Raw genomic sequence first — 22,320 nt, forward strand, 5'->3', positions numbered from 1 at the left:
TTGTTTTTTTAAAAAACGTCCATCCATCAATCTGTTTTCTACCGCATATGTATTATTATTCATTATTAATTTAGTTAAAATGTATTTAATATATATTGATAAGTCTATTTTAAATAAAATATCTCATCAATTGTTTTTGTATTACATGTTTCCATTGTAAAGATACTTTTTGAACAGCCTCTATTGCAGTGTTTCTTAACCATTGTTGGGCACGAGTGCCCACTAGAGGGCCGGCAAAAAATGTCTGTTCGTAAGCTGTTGTCCGTATGTATACTCAGTTGTAATACACTTTTCCACCACTTGTGGCAGTAATGACAATCTCAAACAAACAGAAGAAGTCTTGAGTTTCTTAAGCGCAAAAAATTATGACCAAAGTGATAAAACTTTATTTTAATTTGTTTTTAAAAAAAACGTCCATCCATCAATCCGTTTTCTACCGCATATGTATTATTATTCATTATTAATTTAGTTGAAATGTATTTAATATATATTGATAAGTCTATTTTAAATAAAATATCTCATCAATTGCTTTTGTAACACGTTTCCATTGTAAAGATACTTTTTGAACAGCCTCTATTGCAGTGTTTTTTAACCATTGTTGGGCACGAGTGCCCACTAGAGGGCCGGCAAAAAATGTCTGTTTGTAAGCTGTTGTCCGTATGTATACTCAGTTGTAATACACTTTTCCACCACTTGTGGCAGTAATGACAATTTCAAACAAACAGAAGAAGTCTTGAGTTTCTTAAGCACAAACAATTATGACCAAAGTGGTAAAGCTCCATTACCATTAGTTCATTTAGGAAACGTCCATCAATTCATCTATTTTCTACCGCATATGTATTATTATTCATTATTAATTCAGTTAGAATTCATTAAAATAAATAAATAAAAAATGTTTAGTCCGTTTTACAAATCTAAATAAAATACCTCATCAATTGCTTTTATAATATATGTTTTCATTGTAAAGATACTTTTTGGACACCCTCTATTCCAGTGTTTTTTAACCATGGGGCTGCCAAAAAAATTTCTGTTTCTCAGCTGTTGTCCGTATGTATACTCAGTTGTAATACACTTTTCCACCACTTGTGGCAGTAATGACAATCTCAAACAAACAGAAGACATTTTCAGTTTATTAAGCGCCAAATTATGACCAAAGGGGTAAAGCTTTATTTTAATTTGCTTATTTAAGAAACGTCCACCCATCCATCTGTTTTGTACCGCATATTTATTATTATTCATTAATAATTTAGTTAGAATTTATTAAAAAAATTGATAAGTCCATTTTAAATAAAATATCTCATGAATTGCGTTTGTAATATATTTTTCCATTATAAAGATACTTTTTGAACACCCTCTATTCCAGTGTTTCTTAACCATGGGGCCGCCAAAAAAATGTCTGCTTCTCAGCTGTTGTCCGTACGTATACTCAGTTGTAATACACTTTTCCACCACTTGTGGCAGTAATGACCATTTTAAACAAACAAGACGTTTTTGGTTTCTTAAGTGCCGAAATTATGACCAAAGGGGTAAAGCTTTATTTTCATTTGCTTATTTAAAAAACATCCATCCATCTATCCGTTTCCTACCGCATATTTATTATTATTCATTAATAATTTAGTTAGAATTTATTAAAAAAATATTGATAAGTCCATTTTAAATAAAATATCTCATGAATTGCTTTTGTAATATAGGTTTCCATTGTAAAAATACTTTTTGAACAGCCTCTATTGTAGTGTTTCTTAACCATTGTTGGGCACGAGTGCCCACTAGAGAGCCGGCAAAAAAAATCTGTTTCCCAGCTGTTGTCCGTATGTATACTCAGTTGTAATACACTTTTCCGCCACTTGAGGCAGTAATGACAATCTCAAACAAACAGAAGAAGTCTTGAGTTTCTTAAGCGCAAAAAATTATGACCAAAGTGGTAAAGCTCCATTTTCATTAGTTAATTTAGGAAACGTCCATCAATTCATCCATTTTCTACCGCATATTTATTATTATTCATTATTAATTTAGTTAGAATTCATTAAAATAAATACAAAATGTTTAGTCCGTTTTACAAATCTAAATAAAATACCTCATCAATTGCTTTTGTAATATAGGTTTCCATTGTAAAGATACTTTTGGACACCCTCTATTCCAGTGTTTCTTAACCATGGGGCCGTATGTATACTCAGTTGTAATACACTTTTCCACCACTTGTGGCAGTAATGACCATCTCAAACAAACAGAAAAAGTCTTGAGTTTCTTAAGCGCAAAAAATTATGACCAAAGTGATAAAACTTTATTTTGATTTGTTTATTTAAAAAACGTCCATCCATCTATCCATTTTCTACCGCATATTTATTATTATTCATTATTAATTTAGTTGGAATTTATTTAATAAATATTGATAAGTCCATTTTAAATAAAATATCTCATGAACTGCTTTTGTAATACATGTTTCCATTGTAAATATACTTTTTGAACAGCCTCTCTTGCAGTGTTTCTTAACCATTGTTGGGCACGAGTGCCCACTACAGGGCCGCCAAAAAATTTCTCAGCTGTTGTCCGTATGTATACTCAGTTGTAATACAATTTTCCACCACTTGTGGCAGTAATGACAATCTCAAACAAACAGAAGAAGTCTGGAGCTAAAAATCATAGACAAGTTCGTTAAGCGCAAAAATGATGACTGAGGTGGTGAAGCTTGTATTTTCATTTGCACTTTAACTTTATTGACACTTTATTGAAGGAACTTATGCTCTATTATTTTTGGTTCATGTATTTTAGCACAACATAATTGCATGTTGTTGCATTCATTTGGTTTATTTGGTTCTTACTTATTTTTCTAATCAGCCTGACCTAAGCCTAATAAGGTTTATGTGTTCAATAAATAATAATCTTTGTGATTAACACATGCTTTCATATCATTTGACAAGGTTGTAAACTGTAAGTAAGTTAGATATCGTTATTGAATATGATAAAAAAAAAAAAAGAGTACGATTACTATTTCAGTGTTAATATTTAAGTGGGCCCCGGTGCCCTCTGTTTTGTAAAAGTTGGGCCCCGAGGTCAAAAAGGTTAAGAACCCCTGCTCTGTTGTAAACAATATATAATAAATATAACAATGTATTTCAACAAAAAAATAAAAAGGACTGAAACAAATGGATCTCATGGATACTAGCCTGGTATCGATGGTATCTACTGTGTGGCATTGTAACCACATGGATCGCTCCCTGTGAGAACCCCGGTGGGTCGAGACGCGGGTGGTCTCCAGGGCGAGAGCCAGGAAACGTCAGTCCCCTCGTTGGCTTGTAAAAAGGTGACACAAGCAAAACAAGGGGCCGCGGTAATAAATGGCGTGCCACTTCCTGAGGTATGCATGAGCGAAAGTGCCAGAGGAAATATGGAAGTGGTCCACGCCGTCCATGGTGGGGGGAGGAGGGTGGGGGGTCTTTTGTCCTCCACTCGGCACACCATCATCCATCTTGTCACTCATGACGCTTCCTGTTGAAAGAGCCGAAGACATGACGCCAACCTCCTATTTCGTGATAACGGACATCACCCTTGCACGTTTTTTTTACCTTTTTTATTCTGACATGTTGCCGATCAAACAAGATTAATATTATTACGTTTTTTGGAAGACCACCTTAACTTTGAGCAGATCAATGTCAGTAAACAATTTGTTTGCATTTTCTGGACCAACTCAATAAATGAAGGAACTGAATGATTATTAATAGAGATGTCCGATAATGGCTTTTTTGCCGATGTCCGATATTCCGATATTGTCCAAGTCTTAATTGCCGATTCCGATGTCAACCAATACCGATATATACAGTCGTGGAATTAACACATTGTTATGCCTAATTTTGTTGTGATGCCCCGCTGGATGCATTAAACAATGTAACAAGGTTTTCCAAAATAAATCAACTCAAGTTATGGAAAAAAAAATGCCAACATGGCACTGCCATATTTATTATTGAAGTCACAAAGTGCATTATTTTTTTTAACATGCCTCAAAACAGAAGTTTGGAATTTGGGACATGCTCTCCCTGAGAGAGCATGAGGAGGGGGGCGGGGGTAGCAGGGGGTGTATATTGTAGCGTCCCGGAAGAGTTAGTGCTGCAAGGGGTTCTGGGTATTTGTTCTGTTGTGTTTATGTTGTGTTACAGTGCGGATGTTCTCCCGAAATGTGTTTGTCATTCTTGTTTGGTGTGGATTCACAGTGTGGCGCATATTTGTAACAGTGTTAGAGTTGTTTATACGGCCATCCTCAGTGTGACCTGTATGGCTGTTGACCAAGTATGATTTGCATTCACTTGTGTGTGTGAAAAGCCGTAGATATTATGTGACTGGGCCGGCACGCAAAGGCAGTGCCTTCAAGGTTTATTGGCGCTCTGTACTTCTCCCTACGTCCGTGTACACAGCGGCGTTTTAAAAAGTCATACATTTTACTTTTTGAAACCGATACCGATAATTTCTGATATTACATTTTAAAGCATTTATCAGCTGATAATATCGTCAGTCCGATATTATCGGACATCTCTAATTATTAATAAGCTACAAACCCTGTTTCCATATGAGTTGGGAAATTGTGTTAGATGTAAATATAAACGGAATACAATGATTTGCAAATCCTTTTCAACCCATATTCAGTTGAATGCACTACAAAGACCACATATTTGATGTTCAAACTCATAAACTTTTTTTTTTTTTTGCAAATGATAATTAACTTAGAATTTCATGGCTGCAACACGTGCCAAAGTAGTTGGGAAAGGGCATGTTCACCACTGTGTTACATGGCCTTTCCTTTTAACAACACTCAGTAAATGTTTGGGAACTGAGGAGACACATTTTTGAAGCTTCTCAGGTGGAATTCTTTCCCATTCTTGCTTGATGTACAGCTTAAGTTGTTCAACAGTCCGGGGGTCTCCATTGTGGTATTTTAGGCTTTATAATGCACCACACATTTTCAATGGGAGACAGGTCTGGACTACAGGCAGGCCAGTCTAGTACCCACACTCTTTTACTATGAAGCCACGTTGATGTAACACGTGGCTTGGCATTGTCTTGCTTAAATAAGCAGGGGCGTCCATGGTAACGTTGCTTGGATGGACACATTGTTGCTCCAAAACCTGTATGTACCTTTCAGCATTAATGGTGCCTTCACAGATGTGTAAGTTACCCATGTCTTGGGCACTAATACACCCCCATGCCATCACACATGCTGGCTTTTCAACTTTGCGCCTATAACAATCCGGATGGTTCTTTTCCTCTTTGGTCCGGAGGACACGACGTCCACAGTTTCCAAAAACAATTTGAAATGTGAACTCGTCAGACCACAGAACACTTTTCCACTTTGTATCAGTCCATCTTAGATGAGCTCAGGCCCAGCGAAACCGAAGGCGTTTCTGGGTGTTGTTGATAAACGGTTTTCGCCTTGCATAGGAGAGTTTTAACTTGCACTTACAGATGTAGTGACCAACTGTGGTTACTGACAGTGTTCCTGAGCCCATGTGATGATATCCTTTACACACTGATGTCGCTTGTTGATGCAGTACAGCCTGAGGGATGGAAGGTCACGGGCTTAGCTGCTTACGTGCAGTGATTTCTCCAGATTCTCTGAACCCTTTGATGATATTACGGAGCGTAGATGGTGAAATCCCTAAATTTCTTGCAATAGCTGGTTGAGAAAGGTTTTTCTTAAACTGTTCAACAAATTGCTCATGCATTTGTTGACAAAGTGGTGACCCTCGCCCCATCCTTGTTTGTGAATGACTGAGCATTTCATGGAATCTACTTTTATACCCAATCATGGCACCCACCTGTTCCCAATTTGCCTGTTCACCCGTGGGATGTTCCAAATAAGTGTTTGATGAGCATTCCTCAACTTTATCAGTATTTATTGCCACCTTTCCCCTACTTCTTTGGCACGTGTTGCTGGCATCAAATTCTAAAGTTAATGATTATTTGCGAAAAAAAAAAAGTTTATCAGTTTGAACATCAAATATGTTGTCTTTGTAGCATATTCAACTGAATATGGGTAGAAAAGGATTTGCAAATCATTGTATTCCGTTTATATTTACATCTAACACAATTTCCCAACTCATATGGAAACGGAGTTTGTATATAGAGTATATCGTAATGTAATTTACAATATAAATCAGGGGTTCCAAAAATACTATTACAACATACAAACACAAAGTGGAATAGAAGAGCAAATAGGTGTATAGCAGGGTGTTTTCATCAGAGGGCCACTTACAGTGGATATGAATTATAGTTTATAATCGCCTCGATTCTTTATAGATTTGAATGTTCAATTTTTTAATGTACAAATTGACAGATAACTGTACTTGCTTTTGAAATTATAGGTCAACGGGACAAGCATTTTATTCCAACAAAAATTATTTGGAACAATACAGGGTTTATGTAAAAGTGATAGTATGCCGGAAACATTTTGATTTATTTTTATTTTGTAGAAAACCCAAAACCAGAGAAGTTGGGACGTTGTGTAAATGGTAAATAAAAACAGAATACAATGATTTGCAAATCCTTTTCAACTTATATTCAATTGAATAGACTGCAAAGACTAGATATTTAACGTTGGAACCGGAAAACGTTGTTATGTTTTGCAAATATTAGCTCATTTGGAATTTGATGCCTGCAACATGTTTCAAAAAAGCTGGCACAAGTGGCAAAAAAGACTGAGAAAGTTGAGGAATGCTCATCAAACACTTATTTTCAACATCCCACAGGTGAACAGGATAATTGGGAACAGGCAAGCACATGTCAAACTTCTTCCATAACATAAATGACCGCCATAACCACAACACCAGGGGGAGCTCCACTAACCACCTTAAACCCAGATTCCGATCTAACAAAAGTCTTAACTCATTCTCCTTCTATGCCACATCAATATGGAATGCACTCCCAACAGGTGTAAAAGAAAGTGCATCTCTATCCTCCTTCAAAACCGCACTAAAAGAACACCTCCAGGCAACTTCAACCCTAAACTAACACCCTCCCCCCTCCACAACCCACCTCCCCGGATTGTAAATAATCAAATGTAAATAATCAAATGTAGGTACTTGTTATTATGCTTTCTGATTTCTCTCTCTCTCTATGTCCACTACTTGCTGTACATATCCTATCAAGTCAGACCTACATTGTTCCAATGTCCATTTCTCAGATGATATAATTGTTGATGACTGAAGTGTTGTTATCAACCAAACCTAACCCCCCCTTCCATATTCTACACCCCGGATTGTAAATAATGTAAATAATTCAATGTATATACTCTGATGATTAAATTGTGTGATGACTGTATTATGCTGATAGTATATATTTGTACCATGAATCGATTTAAGTGGACTCCGACTTAAACAAGTTGAAAAACTTATTGGAGTGTTACCATTTAGTGGTCAATTGTACGGAATATGTACTGAACTGTGCAATCTACTAATACAAGTCTCAATCAATCAATCAATCAAAGGTGGGTGCCATGATTGGGTAAAACGGCTGATCCAACAAAACAGAAATCATCGTCATGGACCCACGAGCTGCGGAAGCTAGCTCTCCAGTCAGCTAAACAGACTCAATAACTCCACGGTGACGTTTTGGTGAATTTACTGAGGAATTTTTGAAACTGAAACAATACAAAAAGCATACCATTGTAAGTTAATAATACTAACACAGACACTCGTAAACGTGTTATCATATTAGCTAATGCTAACGACACTAGCGTCATTACGTTATGATAGCACGTACAAATATGCATGAAAACACCCCTACAAACATCACACATGGGACGGTTTCGTAAGTGTGAACTGTTTTAGTTATATTGTAAAACTTACAAACGTTGGTTGAAGCCATGAATGAAGAATCCATACGAGTAGAAATGCTATGGACGACTAAACGACAGAACGGCACTTGTACTTCCGGTTGAATGCACTAAACAGAAGGAATTCATGTACACTTTCACCCCTCAGCATCTGCAGTGAGCGAACTTGTCCAAAAGATGGCGACATAACACAAACAATAACACACCTATTCAGTGTTTGTTGAAAACGATTTGTTGAATTCAAAACATTATAACCGTTAGCGAAGAAAAATCCCATCAATTGACGGCACAGATTTATAAGTCTCAGGGTTCAAAGCGTAGGGAAAAAGTAGCAGCTTATAGTCCAGGATTTACAGCATATTCACCATTGTTGTGAGAAAGGGACTTTTATTATTGGAAGTATGCTTGCTAACTTACTCTCCACGCCAACAGGGGGCAGCAGACTTGATGAGCAACACTGCTGAGGGGAGAAACCACAACAATGAAGTCTGCAACAGAACAAGATGACTTAACTGCATGGACATCTTCCTCATGAAGAAAAAAGGTATTTTAGAAAGTAGCTATTGGGTGTATTTCACAACAACATTGTAGACACTGTGGCGTTAATACTACTTCTAAGCAGTCAAAAATACACACATTAGCATTTAGCTAACATGACAGAGCGCCATTTTTAGTCCAGTGCATCACATTTTATTCTTGTCATTTCCTAAAGTAAATAGTACAAACCCCAAGATCAGTGAAGTTGGCACGTTGTGTAAATGGTAAATAAAAACAGAATACAATGATTTGCAAATCCTTTTCAACTTATATTCAATTGAATAGACTGCAAAGACAAGATATTTAATGTTCAAACTGGAAAACGGTGTTATTTTTTGCAAATATTAGCTCATTTGGAATTTGACGCCTGCAGCATGTTTAAAAAAAGCTGGCACAAGTGGCAAAAAAGACTGAGAAAGTTGAGTAATGCTCATCAAACACTTATTTGGAACATCCCACAGGTGAACAGGCTAATTGGGAACAGGTGGATGCCATGATTCGGTACAAAAACAGCTTCCATGAAATGCTCAGTCATTCACAAACAAGGATGGGGCGAGGGTCACCACTTTGTCAACAAATACGTGAGCAAATCGTCCAACAGTTTAAGTTCAACATTTCTCAATGAGCTATTGCAAGGAATTTAGGGATTTCACCATCTACAGTCCGTAATATCATCAAAAGGTTCAGAGAATCTGGAGAAATCACTGCAAGGCCGAAAACCAACATTGAATGCCCGTGACCTTGGATCCCTCAGGCGGTACTGCATCAAAAAGCGACATCAGTGTGTAAAGGATATCACCACATGGGCTCAGGAACACTTCAGAAACCTACTGTCAGTAACTACAGTTGGTCGCTACGTCTGCAAGGGCAAGCTAAAACTCTACTATGCAAAACAAAAGCCATTTATCAACAACACCCAGATTCGCTGGACCCGAGCTCATCTAAGATGGACTGATGCAAAGTTTAAAAGTGTTCTGTGGTCTGACGAGTCCACATTTCAAATTGTTTTTGGAAACTGTGGACGTCGTGTCCTCTGGAACAAAGAGGAAAAGAACCATCCGGATTGTTATAGGCGCAAAGTTGAAAAGCCAGCATATGTGATGGTATGGGGGTGTATTAGTGCCCAAGACATGGGTAACTTACACATCTGCGAAGGCACCATTAATGCTGAAAGGTACATACAGGTTTTGGAGCAACATATGTTGCCATCCAAGCAATGTTACCATGGACGCCCCTGCTTATTTCAGCAAGACAATGCCAAGCCACATGTTACATCAACAGGCTTCATAGAAAAAGAGTGCGGGTACTAGACTGGCCTGCCTGTAGTCCAGACCTGTCTCCCATTGAAAATGTGTGGCGCATTATGAAGCCTAAAATACCACAACGGAGACCCCCGGACTGTTGAACAACTTAAGCTGTACATCAAGCAAGAATGGGAAATAATTCCACCTGAAAAGCTTCAAAAATGTGTCTCCTCAGTTCCCAAACATTTACTGAGTGTTGTTAAAAGGAAAGGCCATGTAACACAGTGGTGAACATGCCCCTGTGCCAACTTTTTTGCAATGTGTTGCTGCCATTAAATTCTAAGTTAATGATTATTTGCCAAAAAAAATAAGTTTCTCAGTTTGAACATTAAATATCTTGTCTTTGAAGTCTATTCAATTGAATATAAGTTGAAAAGGATTTACAAATCATTGTATTCTGTTTTTATTGACTATTTACACAACGTGCCAACTTCACTGGTTTTGGAGTTAGTACTAACTACTGTAAACACAAATGTAAAATGAGCTCTGAATTGTTTGAGTAAGTCAACAAAGAGTATTACTCACATTGCATCAGTTTTTGGCAAGCTTCATGGAGTTAATTCCTACATTTTTATCATAGCAGCCTGCTCCTCTGTGCGTGTCGTGTTATCCGTGTTTAACATTGCTGTCACATATTTGGTGTGTCTCGCCGTGATATCATTGTCTGCCAGGTTTTAAAAGGCCACGATCAACCCAGGAACCATATTAGGTAACATTAGTGGGTGCACAATATGGTTATAAACATGCTAATATTGATGCTAACGACAATGTGTGAATGAAATGACATATCATGGAATTGGAATCTTATAATTGCAATCATATGTATTTTAATGCAGTGCTTCCCACAGGACTGCTACCTATTAGCGGTCTAGTTGATAGAAAAGCGCTATATAAATCTAATCCATTATTGTGTGAATGCTCCAAAACAATCACACATATGGTTTTTCTTTTTCTTCTTCTTCTCCAGATTTTGGCGCGCTCTACCTTCCACATTTTTCACCCGATTCAAACCGTTCCAACTTCAAACTGTTCAGCCTATTCGGGAATTGCTGGCTTGCCCTTGACAAATTCCAAAAATTTCCAGATTTCCCAGAAATCCAGGTTTTCCGGGACATTTTTCCCATTCAAAATGAATTGGCCATTTTTCAACCTTCCACCATTTCTACAGTTTTCAACCTATTCAAACCATTCCACCTTCAACACATTCCACTTTCCAGAAAATTCAAAATTCCCCTTTTCCAAGTAAAAAAAAAAAATCCAGGACTTTCCATAATTCCTGGTTTTCCGGGACATTTTTCCCATTCAAAATGAATTGGCCATTTTTCAACCTTCCACCATTTCTACAGTTTTCAACCTATTCAAACCATTCCACCTTCAACACATTCCACCTTCCAGAAAATTCAAAATTCCCTTTTTCCAAGTAAAAAAAAAAAATCCAGGACTTTCCATAATTCCTGGTTTTCCGGGACATTTTTCCCATTCAAAATGAATTGGCCATTTTTCAAACTTCCACCATTTACAGTTTTCAACCTATTGAAACCATTCCACCTTCAACATATTCCACCTTACAAAAAATTCAAAATTCCCTTTTTCCAAGTAAAAAATAAATCCAGGACTTTCCATAATTCCTGGTTTTCCGGGACATTTTTCCCATTCAAAATGAATTGGCCATTTTTCAAACTTCCACCATTTCCACAGTTTTCAGCCTATTCAAACCATTCCACCTTCAACATATTCCACCTTCCAGAAAATTCAAAATTCCCTTTTTCCAAGTTAAAAAAAAAATCCAGGACTTTCCATAATTCCTGGTTTTCCAAAACCCTATTATCACCCTTTTTTTCTGGCGACTACTCCGGCCACATTTTTTAACCCACTTCAACCGTTCCACCGTCAAAACATTCCTCTTAATCAGGACAAAAAACGAAGTTGTTTTTTTGAACTGGAAAAATTCCAGATTTTCCCGAAATTCCAGGAATTCCGGAATGCCATGTCTCAATTAAAAATGTTACCACTTCAACATTTCTCGACCGATTTGAAAAATTCCAACACCAACAACTCATTCAGAACATTCACATTTTTTTAGCATTTTCAAAAGAATTTCCGTTTTTCCCGAAATTCCCTAGTACCATTTACTACTTCAACATTTCTTGGCCGATTTAAACAATTCCAACACCAACCAATTCAGCTCATTCAGGACATTAATGCTCCTAATCATTTTTTAAAAATCCTACTTTTCCCCAAATTCCCAAATTTCCAGGAAGTTCCGATTGAAATGAACACACCAACAACTCATTCAGAACATTCACATTTTTTTTTTAGCATTTTCAAAAGAATTTCCGCTTTTTCCGAAATTCCCTAGTACCATTTACTACTTCAACATTTCTTGCCCGATTTAAACAATTCCAACACCAACCAATTCAGCTCATTCAGGACATTCGTGCTCCTAATCATTTTTAAAAAATCCTACTTTTCCCCAGATTCCCAAATTTCCAGAAAGTTCCCGATTGAAATGAATGGGACATTTTTCCAAGTTGCACAATTCCCACATTTTTCAACCTATTCAAACCAATCCAACATCAACACATTCCAGTCATCCTGGACATTCAAACTAACACTTTCCCAAGTTCCAAACTAAATTCAGGTTTTCCTGGAAATTCTAACTCTTCAACATTCAAACCATTTCAGCGTTTAAACGATTTCGACATTCAAACCATTTGTACATTCATCCTAAGTTCCATTAACATTTCAGTTCAGCGTCAGCTCTTCAACATTCAAACCATTCCAACATTGAAACTAGTCTTACATTCATACTACATTCTGTCAGCATTTCACTTCAATTTCAGCATTGGAGCATTCACACGCAATTCCTTCAGGAATTGTCTCTTTTAGTTATTATTATTATTAATTACGGTGGTGGTGGTGTCACATTTGCAAAATTAGCCATGTTGCCATAGCAAAAAGTGAGTTAAAAACATGAAACGCAAAACAAACACAGTGGTGACACAGTTTGAACCTTTTAAAACCTTGTATTACCAAACATTTAAATTAATTAATACTAATTTAAGCTCTACTTGGTACCCTCAAACAGCACATTTTAAAATGTGAGATGACTTTTCAAAAGAAAAAGTAACTTTTAGATAATAAATATCATATTAACAAAACAATAGACTCTACTACAAACAACTTCAGTAGTTTTATGAAGTATTGTAATAGCAATGTACGGTATTTACCTTGGAGAGTGGACTTCCGCGGTGTTTCCTTCCGGCTGCTTCTCCGTCAAACACACCATCAGCAGCTTCTCTATATTTTCATGGATAAATGTTCGCCATTTAGTAATTATCGACTCCTTCTTCTTCAGTTTGGCGCAGACTAGCAGTGCTACGCTCCAAATGCCTCACCAAGTTAGCTAGCTAAAGGTTCTGTCACGTTTTGATGATTTTTTTCTTTAATTCAACGAACATCATCCACGTCTTCTTCTCAGAAATGTCCTTCACACTCACTTTCTTCTTTCCCATGTTTAGAAGAACAGAGTTATGTCCGTCGCTGGCGACAAGCTAATGCTAGGGAGTAAAATCGAATGTTGCAGGTTCACTGTGACATTTGCTACGGCAACTTTTTCCCTCGTAAACCAAAACATACCCAATAACTGACAGACAGATTGTGTACTGAGAAATTAAAGATAAAGTTTGGCGCCATGCCACGCCCACATTTTATGGCAGAGGCGAAATGTGTTTGCAATTTATCACCGCCTCTATGTGTAGTATCTGTAATTTTTTTTGCCAAAAACCATCAGAGCAAAGTTTGGCGCCATGCCACGCCCACATTTTATGACGTAGGAAAATGCTTTTCACAATTTATCATCGCCTATATGTGTAGTATCTGTAATTGTAACCGTGACTCATTTGGCCAAAGTCCGTAGGAGGAGTTTGTTAAATTACGATTTTTATTTTTTTTTGCCGAAAAATGGCCAAAAACCATCAGAACAAAGTTTGGCGCCATGCCACACCCACATCATATGACGTAGGAAAATGTTATTCGCAATTTATCATCGCCTATATGTGTAGTATCTGTAATTTTAACCGCTAATCATTTAGCCAAGGTCTCTAGAAGGAGTTCGGAAAAGTAGAACTTTTGTTTTTTTGCCGAAAAATAGTAAAAATCAATCGGAGCAAAGTTTGGCACCATGCCACGCCCACATTTTATGGCGTAGGAAAATGTTGTTCGTAATTTATCATCGCCTATATGTGTAGTATCTGGAATTTTAACCGTGACTCATTTGGCTAAAGTCCGTGGGAGGAGTTTGTTAAATCACAACCTTTTTTTTTTTGCTGAAAAATTGCCAAAAACCATCAGAGCAAAGTTTGGCGCCATGTCACGCCCACATTTTATGATGTAGGGAAATGTTGTTCGCAATTTATCATCGCCTATATGTGTAGTATTTGTAATTTTAACCGTGACTCATTTGGCCAAAGTCCGTAGGAGGAGTTTGTTAAATCACAACCTTTTTTTGTTTTGCCCAAAAATGGCCAAAAACCATCAGAGCAAAGTTTGGCGCCACGCCACGCCCACATCATATGATGTAGGAAAATGTTATTCGCAATTTATCATCGCATATATGTGTGGTATATGTAATTTTACCCGCTAGTCATTTAGCCCAAGTTCCTAGAAGGAGTTCGTTAAAGTACAACCTTTTTTTTTTACGAAAAATAGTCAAAATCCATCGGAGCAAAGTTTGGCGCCATGCCATGCCCACATTTTATCACGTAGGCAAAATATTTTCGCAATTTATCATCGCCTATATGTGTAGTTTCTGTAATTTTAACCGTGACTCATTTGGCCAAAGTCCATAGGAGGAGTTTGTAAAATTACGACCTTTTTTTTTGGCCGAAAAATGGCCAAAAACCATCAGAGCAAAGTTTGCCGCCATGCCACGCCCACATTTTATGACGTAGGAAAATGTTGTTCGTAATTTATCATCGCCTATATGTATAGTATCTGTAATTTTAACCGAAACTCATTTGGCCAAAGTCCGTAGGATGAGTTTGTTAAATTACGACCTTTTTTTTTGCCGAAAAATTACCAAAATCCATCAGAGCAAAGTTTGGCGCCCACATTTTATGGTGAAGGCAAAATTTGTTCGCAATTTATCATCGCCTATATGTGTAGTATCTGTAATTTTAACCGTTACTCATTTGGCCGAAGTCCGCAGGAGGAGTTTGTTAAATCACAACCTTTTTTTTTTGCCGAAAAATTGCCAAAAACCATCAGAGCAAAGTTTGGCGCCATGCCACGCTCACATTTTATGACGTAGGAAAATCTTTTTCGCAATTTATCATCGCCTATATGTGTAGTATTTGTAATTTTAACTGCTAATCATTTAGCCAAAGTCCCTAGAAGGAGTTTGTTAAATTACGACCTTATTTTTGCCGAAAAATTGCCAAAAACCATCAGAGCAAAGTTTGGCGCCATACCACGCCCACATTTTATGACGTAGGAAAATGTTGTTCGTAATTTATCATCGCCTATATGTGTAGTATCTGTAATTTTAACCGTGACTCATTTGGCCAAAGTCCGTAGGAGGAGTTTGTTAAATTACGACCTTTTTTGTTTGGCCGAAAAATGGCCAAAAACCATCAGAGCAAAGTTTGGCGCCATGCCACGCCCACATCATATGGCGTAGGCAAAATGTGTTCACAATTTATCATCGCCTATATGTGTAGTATATGTTATTTTAACCGCTAATCATTTAGCCAAAGTTCCTAGAAGGAGTTCGTAAAAGTACAACTTTTTTCTTTTGCCGAAAAATAGTCAAAATCCATCAGAGCAAAGTTTGGCGCCATGCCACGCCCACATTTTATGGCATAGGCAAAATGTGTTCGCAATTTATCATCGCCTAAATGTGTGGTATCTGTAATTTTAACCGTGACTCATTTGGCTAAAGTCCGTAGCAGGAGTTTGTTAAATTACAACCTTTTTTTTTTTGCCAAAAAATTGCCAAAAACATGCCAAAAAAGATGTCCGACTTCCTGTTTGTTTTCAGTTATGGGTTCCTGGGACTTTTATGTGCGAACCATCATGGTAGACCTCTCCTGCCATTTCTGTGTCGATACGTGAAACTGGTAGGGGTACATTTTTTCCAATTTTAAAGGTGGCGCTATAGAGCCAATTCAGAAATTTCATATTCAGTATACCAAAAATATAAACATTTTCACTTTTTCTGAGGCGCCAGCAAAATTTGGGGACTTTTTGTGCATGTTAAGCGCCTCAAAAAGACGTCCAAACATATGGAAATTTGTCATATGGGAATTTGTACGTTTGTTAATGTTGATAATAATAACGTTAATGTTTCAGTTTAGCATGGTGATGGAGTCACGTGAGGCGAACAATGGACCAGCGAGGAAGGGAGGTTGACACTCGCATGGAACGTTCTCTGATCAGCCATCGAGGGCAGGTGAGTCTCCTGATCGCTTATCAGAAGCAGGTGTGTACAATCAGGGCTCCTAGCAACCAAACGTAACCAAGGAACAGAAACTAAATCACAATTATAGGGGAACGAAACACTAACCTAAATGTTGAAAGAGCCATATTGGACCAAAAATACAAAAAAACTATCTGTCTGGAGCAGCAAAAACTTAAAAGTCTTATATAAGTGTTATAATGAAGGCAACACATGATGTAAGTGTCTATATTAGCTATATTAGCCTACTATCAAAATGACTTTAAAAGTCGTATATAAGTGTTATAATGAAGGCAACACATGATGTAAGTGTCTATATTAGCTATATTAGCCTACTATCAAAATTACTTTAAAAGTCGTATATAAGTGTTATAATGAAGGCAACACATGATGTGTCTATATTAGCTATATTAGCCTACTATCAAAATGACTTTAAAAGTCTTATATAATTGTTATAATGAAGGCAACACATGATGTGTCTATATTAGCTATATTAGCCTACTATCAAAATGACTTTAAAAGTCTTATATAAGTGTTATAATGAAGGCAACACATGTTATAAGTGTCTATATTAGCTGTATTAGCCTACTATCAAAATTACCGTAAAAGTCTTATATAAGTGTTATAATGAAGGCAACACATGATGTAAGTGTCTATATTAGCTATATTAGCCTACTATCAAAATGACTTTAAAAGTCGTATGTAAGTGTTATAATGAAGGCAACACATGATGTAAGTGTCTATATGTTAGCTATATTAGCCTACTATCAAAATGACTTTAAAAGTGTTATATAAGTGTTTTAATGAAGGCAACACATGATGTAAGTGTTTATATTGGCTATATTAGCCTACTATCAAAATTACTTTAAAAGTCTTATATAAGTGTTATAATGAAGGCAACACATGATGTAAGTGTCTATATTAGCTATATTAGCCTACTATCAAAATTACCGTACAAGTCTTATATAAGTGTTATAATGAAGGCAACACATGATGTAAGTGTCTATATTAGCTATATTAGCCAACTATCAAAATGACTTTAAAAGTCGTATGTAAGTGTTATAATGAAGGCAACACATGATGTAAGCGTCTATATTAGCTATATTAGCCTACTATCAAAATGACTTTAAAAGTCTTATATAAGTGTTATAATGAAGGCAACACATGATGTAAGTGTTTATATTGGCTATATTAGCCTACTATCAAAATTACTTTAAAAGTCTTATATAAGTGTTATAATGAAGGCAACACATGATGTAAGTGACTATAATAGCTGTATTAGCCTACTATCAAAATGACTTTAAAAGTCTTATATAAGTGTTATAATGAAGACAACACATGATGTAAGTGTCTATATTAGCTGTATTAGCCTACTATCAAAATTACTGTAAAAGCCTTATACTGTATAAGTGTTATAATGAAGGCAACACATGATGTAAGTGTCTATATTAGCTATATTAGCCTACTATCAAAATTACTTTAAAAGTCTTTTATAATTGTTATAATGAAAGCAACACATGATGTAAGTGTCTATATTAGCTGTATTAGCTTACTATCAAAATTACTGTAAAAGCCTTATATAAGTGTTATAATGAAGGCAACACATGATGTGTCTATATTAGCTGTATTAGCCTACTATCAAAATGACTTTAAAAGTATTTTATAATTGTTATAATGAAGGCAACACATGATGTAAGTGTCTATATTAGCTGTATTAGCCTACTATCAAAATTACTGTAAAAGCCTTATATAAGTGTTATAATGAAGGCAACACATGATGTAAGTGTCTATATTAGCTATATTAGCCTACTATCAAAATGACTTTAAAAGTCTTATATAAGTGTTATAATGAAGGCAACACATGATGTAAGTGTCTATATTAGCTATATTAGACTACTATCAAAATGACTTTAAAAGCCTTATATAAGTGTTATAATGAAGGCAACACATGATGTAAGTGTCTATATTAGCTATATTAGCCTACTATCAAAATGACTTTAAAAGTCTTATATAAGTGTTATAATGAAGGCAACACATGTTTTAAGTGTCTATATTAGCTGTATTAGCCTACTATCAAAATTACTGTAAAAGTCTTATATAAGTGTTATAATGAAGGCAACACATGATGTAAGTGTCTATATTAGCTATATTAGCCTACTATCAAAATGACTTTAAAAGTCTTTTATAATTGTTATAATGAAGGCAACACATGATGTAAGTGTATATATTAGCTGTATTAGCCTACTATCAAAATTACTGTAAAAGCCTTATATAAGTGTTATAATGAAGGCAACACATGATGTAAGTGTCTATATTAGCTATATTAGCCTACTATCAAAATGACTTTAAATGTCTTATGTAAGTGTTATAATGAAGGCAACACATGATGTAAGTGTCTATATTAGCTATATTAGCCTGCTATCAAAATGACTTTAAATGTCTTATGTAAGTGTTATAATGAAGGCAACACATGATGTAAGTGTCTATATTTGTGTCGCAGGCTGACGCAAATCTTCGTTGACAGAAATGTTGAAATGTAATATTTATTCTACACATTTTTACAACATTGGAAAACATTAGTAAAACTTCTCAGAGGGTGAGATAACTCCTGGAAATGACGGGCTTAGAATGGCCAAAGGTATAGATGTGTGTGTCCAAGTTAAAGGAAACAGCAGGTTGTCTTTTTTTAATGGATTTATTACAATCTTTGCAAGCTGGGTAACGTTTGCTGTGGTCTGGAACAACATGGCGCACAAACAACTATCAGAAATGCAGCCAATATTACATACAGATAATGTGTCATGAGACATGCAAATATAAATTAAATACACAGAGGACATAAGTGAAGGAAATTAAATGAGCTCAAATATACCTACAAACTAGGCATAATGATGCAATATGTACAAACAGCTAGCCTAAATAGCATGTTAGCATCAATTAGCTCGCAGTCTTGCACTGACCAAATATGTCAATAACATCAACAAAGTGTGCATTCACGCACAGCATAAAACGTTTGGTGGACAAAACGAGACAAAGAAGGAGTGGCATAAAACACGTCTTTCTGTGGCAGCGTCTGAGAAAGTTGTACATGTAAACAAACTACGGTGAGTTCAAGGACAGACAAAATTAGCAGGAAAAAAGTGCACTCGCCAAATAACTCATCAGTGAAGCGTGTTTAACATAAACAGTGGGATATCTAACAATTAGGAAGGTTTGTGTCATGTTTACAGAAAATATATTAACACAATAAATATGTTTTTTCTGCCATCTTTTTCCATTTTCACGCATTTTTGAAAAAGCTCCAGTGAGCCCTTAATGCAGTGGAATTGTATTCTAATTTAGAAAGTTCAAATTTGACTTGAACTTTTCTCCGATTTGAATGTGCGTGCGTGTGAGGGAGCAGGATATGCAGAACCGTCAGGAATGCTAACAGACCGCCGGCCTGCTTTGGGCCGGCTCCGACTCTTATCAGCTCGTGCCGACTCACAATCAATTGACGCTCGCCGCCGACCAACCACAGGGCCCCCGGCTCCCCGAGACAATAATAACAACGTTGTCTTTTAAAAATGTCATCCGCGATAAAGCGACACAAACACACGCATGCCAAGCATTGCTCCGGCGGGAGACTCCGCCTCCCGAATATGAGATGACATCATGAGCAGTCGGCAGGCTCCGCGAGGCCTCGGTTGTGTTTATGGAGCCTGGCTGGAGATTAGGAGGACTGGAGCATCCTCTCTGGCTTCTTTTTAAGGGGGTCCCCTTATCCAGGGCCTGGAGACTGGCCCACTGACACTATCTGCCTGTGTGTGTGTGTGTGCGTGTGTGTGTGTGTGTGTGTGTGTGCGTGTGTGTGTGTGTGTGTGTGTGTGTGTGTGTGTGAGGGCTCGACTTAAAACGGGTCAAAGCGTCAGATATGTCTGTCGCCACAGCGCCGTCATGCTATGGAAACTGCAAGGCATCATGGGAGGAGCCTTAAGGACAACAACACCAGGACACGCTTCAGTCGGGGCGATGACCTCATGGCGCTCAGGCGTGGGAAAAAATTCACTCAAAGAGCGTTTTTATTTTCACATTTATTACAATGACGTCATGAAGGCGTCACTGGACGGTTCACACATGTTTGTGTATCACACGTGTCCACATATACACTGTGTGTGTGTGTGCGTGTGTGTGTGTGTGTGAGTGTGTGAGTGCGATAAGGAGAAGTGTGATGGCGCCGTGTTGATCCTCCTCTCAACAACGCAACCAATGTTCCCAGGCTGTCTGCATCCTTTTAATGAGTTTTTCTCCTAATGACTTGTGTATGGAGTGAAATTAAGTTTCATAGAAACTTTCATCAAACTTTCATCCTCCATAGAAACTCCACAAACAACAAAACACATTTCTTCATTTAAAATGACAATAAGCAAGTTAAAAAAAATAATCGGCAAGTAATTAAACGATTCACAAGTTAAAAAAAACTATTTTCTGCAAATAAATAAAAAATTTGGTAATTAAAAAAAAATTCTGCAAGTAAAAAACGATTCGTAAGTATAAAAACAATTTCCTTGAATTGCAAAAAAACCCCAAACAGATTCCTAAGTAAAAAAACAAACTGCATTTTCTGCAAGTGACAAATGATTTGCAACTATAAAACCAATTTTCTGAAAGTATAAAAATGATTTGCAACTAAAAAAAAATATTTCCTGCAAGTAAGAAAACAATTCACAAGTTAAAAAAAATAAAAATTTCTGCAAGTAAAAAACTTGTTGGTAATAAAAAAAAATTCTGCAAGTAAAAAGAGATTCGTAAGTATAAAAACAATTTCCTTGAATTGCAAAAAAAAAAAAAAAGATTCCTAAGTTAAAAAAAAACAGCATTTTCTGCAAGTGGCAAATGATTTGCAACTAAAAAACAAGTTTTTGAAATTAAAAAAAAGATTTGCAACTATAAAACCAATTTTCTGCAAGTATAAAAATGATTTGCAAGTAAAAAAAAAAAAATTTCTGCAAGTAAGAAAACAATTCACAGGTTAAAAAAAACAAATTTCTGCAAGTAAAAAAATTATTGCTGCTAAAAAGAAATTCTGCAAGTAAAAAATGATTCGTAAGTATAAAAACAATCTCCTTGCATTGCAAAAAATAAACCCGATTCCTAAGTCAAAAAACCCCAACATTTTCTGCAAGTAACAAATGATAAAAAACTAAAAAATACGTTTAAAAAAAAAATAAAAAAATTTGCAACTATAAAACCAATTTTCTGCAAGTATAAAAATGATTTGCAACAAAAAAAAACTATTTTCTGCAAGTATAAAAATTATTTGCAACTAATAAACAATTTTCTTCAAGTAAAACAACGATTCGAAAGTTAAAAAAAAAAAAGTTCTGCAAATTAACGATTTGCCACTAAAAAGCATATTTCTGAAAGTAAAAAAATAAATAATTTGCAAGTGTCAAACCAATTTTCTGCAAGTATAAAAATGATTTGCAACAAAAAAAAAACAATTTCTATAAGTAAGAAAACAATTCACAGGTTTAAAAAAAACAACTTTCTGCAAGTAAAAAAATGATTGCAAATAAAAAAAAAATTCTGCAAGTAAAAAATGATTCGTAAGTATAAAAACAATTTCCTTTAATTGCAAAAAAAAATAAGATTCCTAAGTAAAAAAAAAAACCTAATATTTTGTGCAAGTAACAAATGATAACAAACTAAAAAATACGTTTTTGAAAAAAAAAAAAAAGATTTGCAACTATAAAACCTATTTTCTGCAAGTATAAAAATGATTTGCAACTAAAAAAAACTAATTTCTGCAAGTATAAAAATTATTTGCAACTAATGAACAATTTTCTTCAAGTAAAACAACGATTCAAAAGTAAAAAAAACAATTTTCTGCAAATTAACAATTTGCCACTCAATAGCATATTTCTGAAAGTAAAAAAAAAAATTTTGCAATTATAAAACCAATTTTCTGCAAACAAAGAAACGATTTGCAAGTATCAAACCAATTTTCTGCAAGTATAAAAATGATTAGCATGTAAAAAACAATTTTCTGCAAGTAAAAAACGATTTGCAAGTACAAAACAATTTTCTGCAAATAAAAAACGATTTGGCACTAAAAAGCTGGCAGTAAAAAAATATATTTGCAAGTATAAAACCCATTTTCTACAAGTAAAGAAACAATTTTCCGCAAGTAAAAAAAAAAACATTCTTTGCAACCACAACAA

At 35.8% G+C, this 22,320-nt stretch overlaps 1 protein-coding gene across 1 annotated transcript in view; it reads left to right on the forward strand.

The window, feature by feature from the left end:
* LOC133659635 (retinol dehydrogenase 11-like) overlaps window positions 1–16,322 on the forward strand; it is a 132,049-nt gene extending 115,727 nt beyond the window's left edge. The window contains exons 5-6 of the mRNA XM_062062218.1: window positions 8,252–8,363; window positions 16,012–16,322. Coding sequence (XP_061918202.1) covers window positions 8,252–8,283 — 32 coding nt within the window. The 3' untranslated portion in view covers window positions 8,284–8,363; window positions 16,012–16,322. The remainder of the gene's footprint in view (window positions 1–8,251; window positions 8,364–16,011) is intronic.
* The last annotated feature ends 5,998 nt before the right edge of the window (window positions 16,323–22,320 follow it).

The sequence above is a fragment of the Entelurus aequoreus genome, linkage group LG11 (assembly GCF_033978785.1).
Source record: "Entelurus aequoreus isolate RoL-2023_Sb linkage group LG11, RoL_Eaeq_v1.1, whole genome shotgun sequence".
Lineage (NCBI taxonomy): Eukaryota > Metazoa > Chordata > Actinopteri > Syngnathiformes > Syngnathidae > Entelurus > Entelurus aequoreus.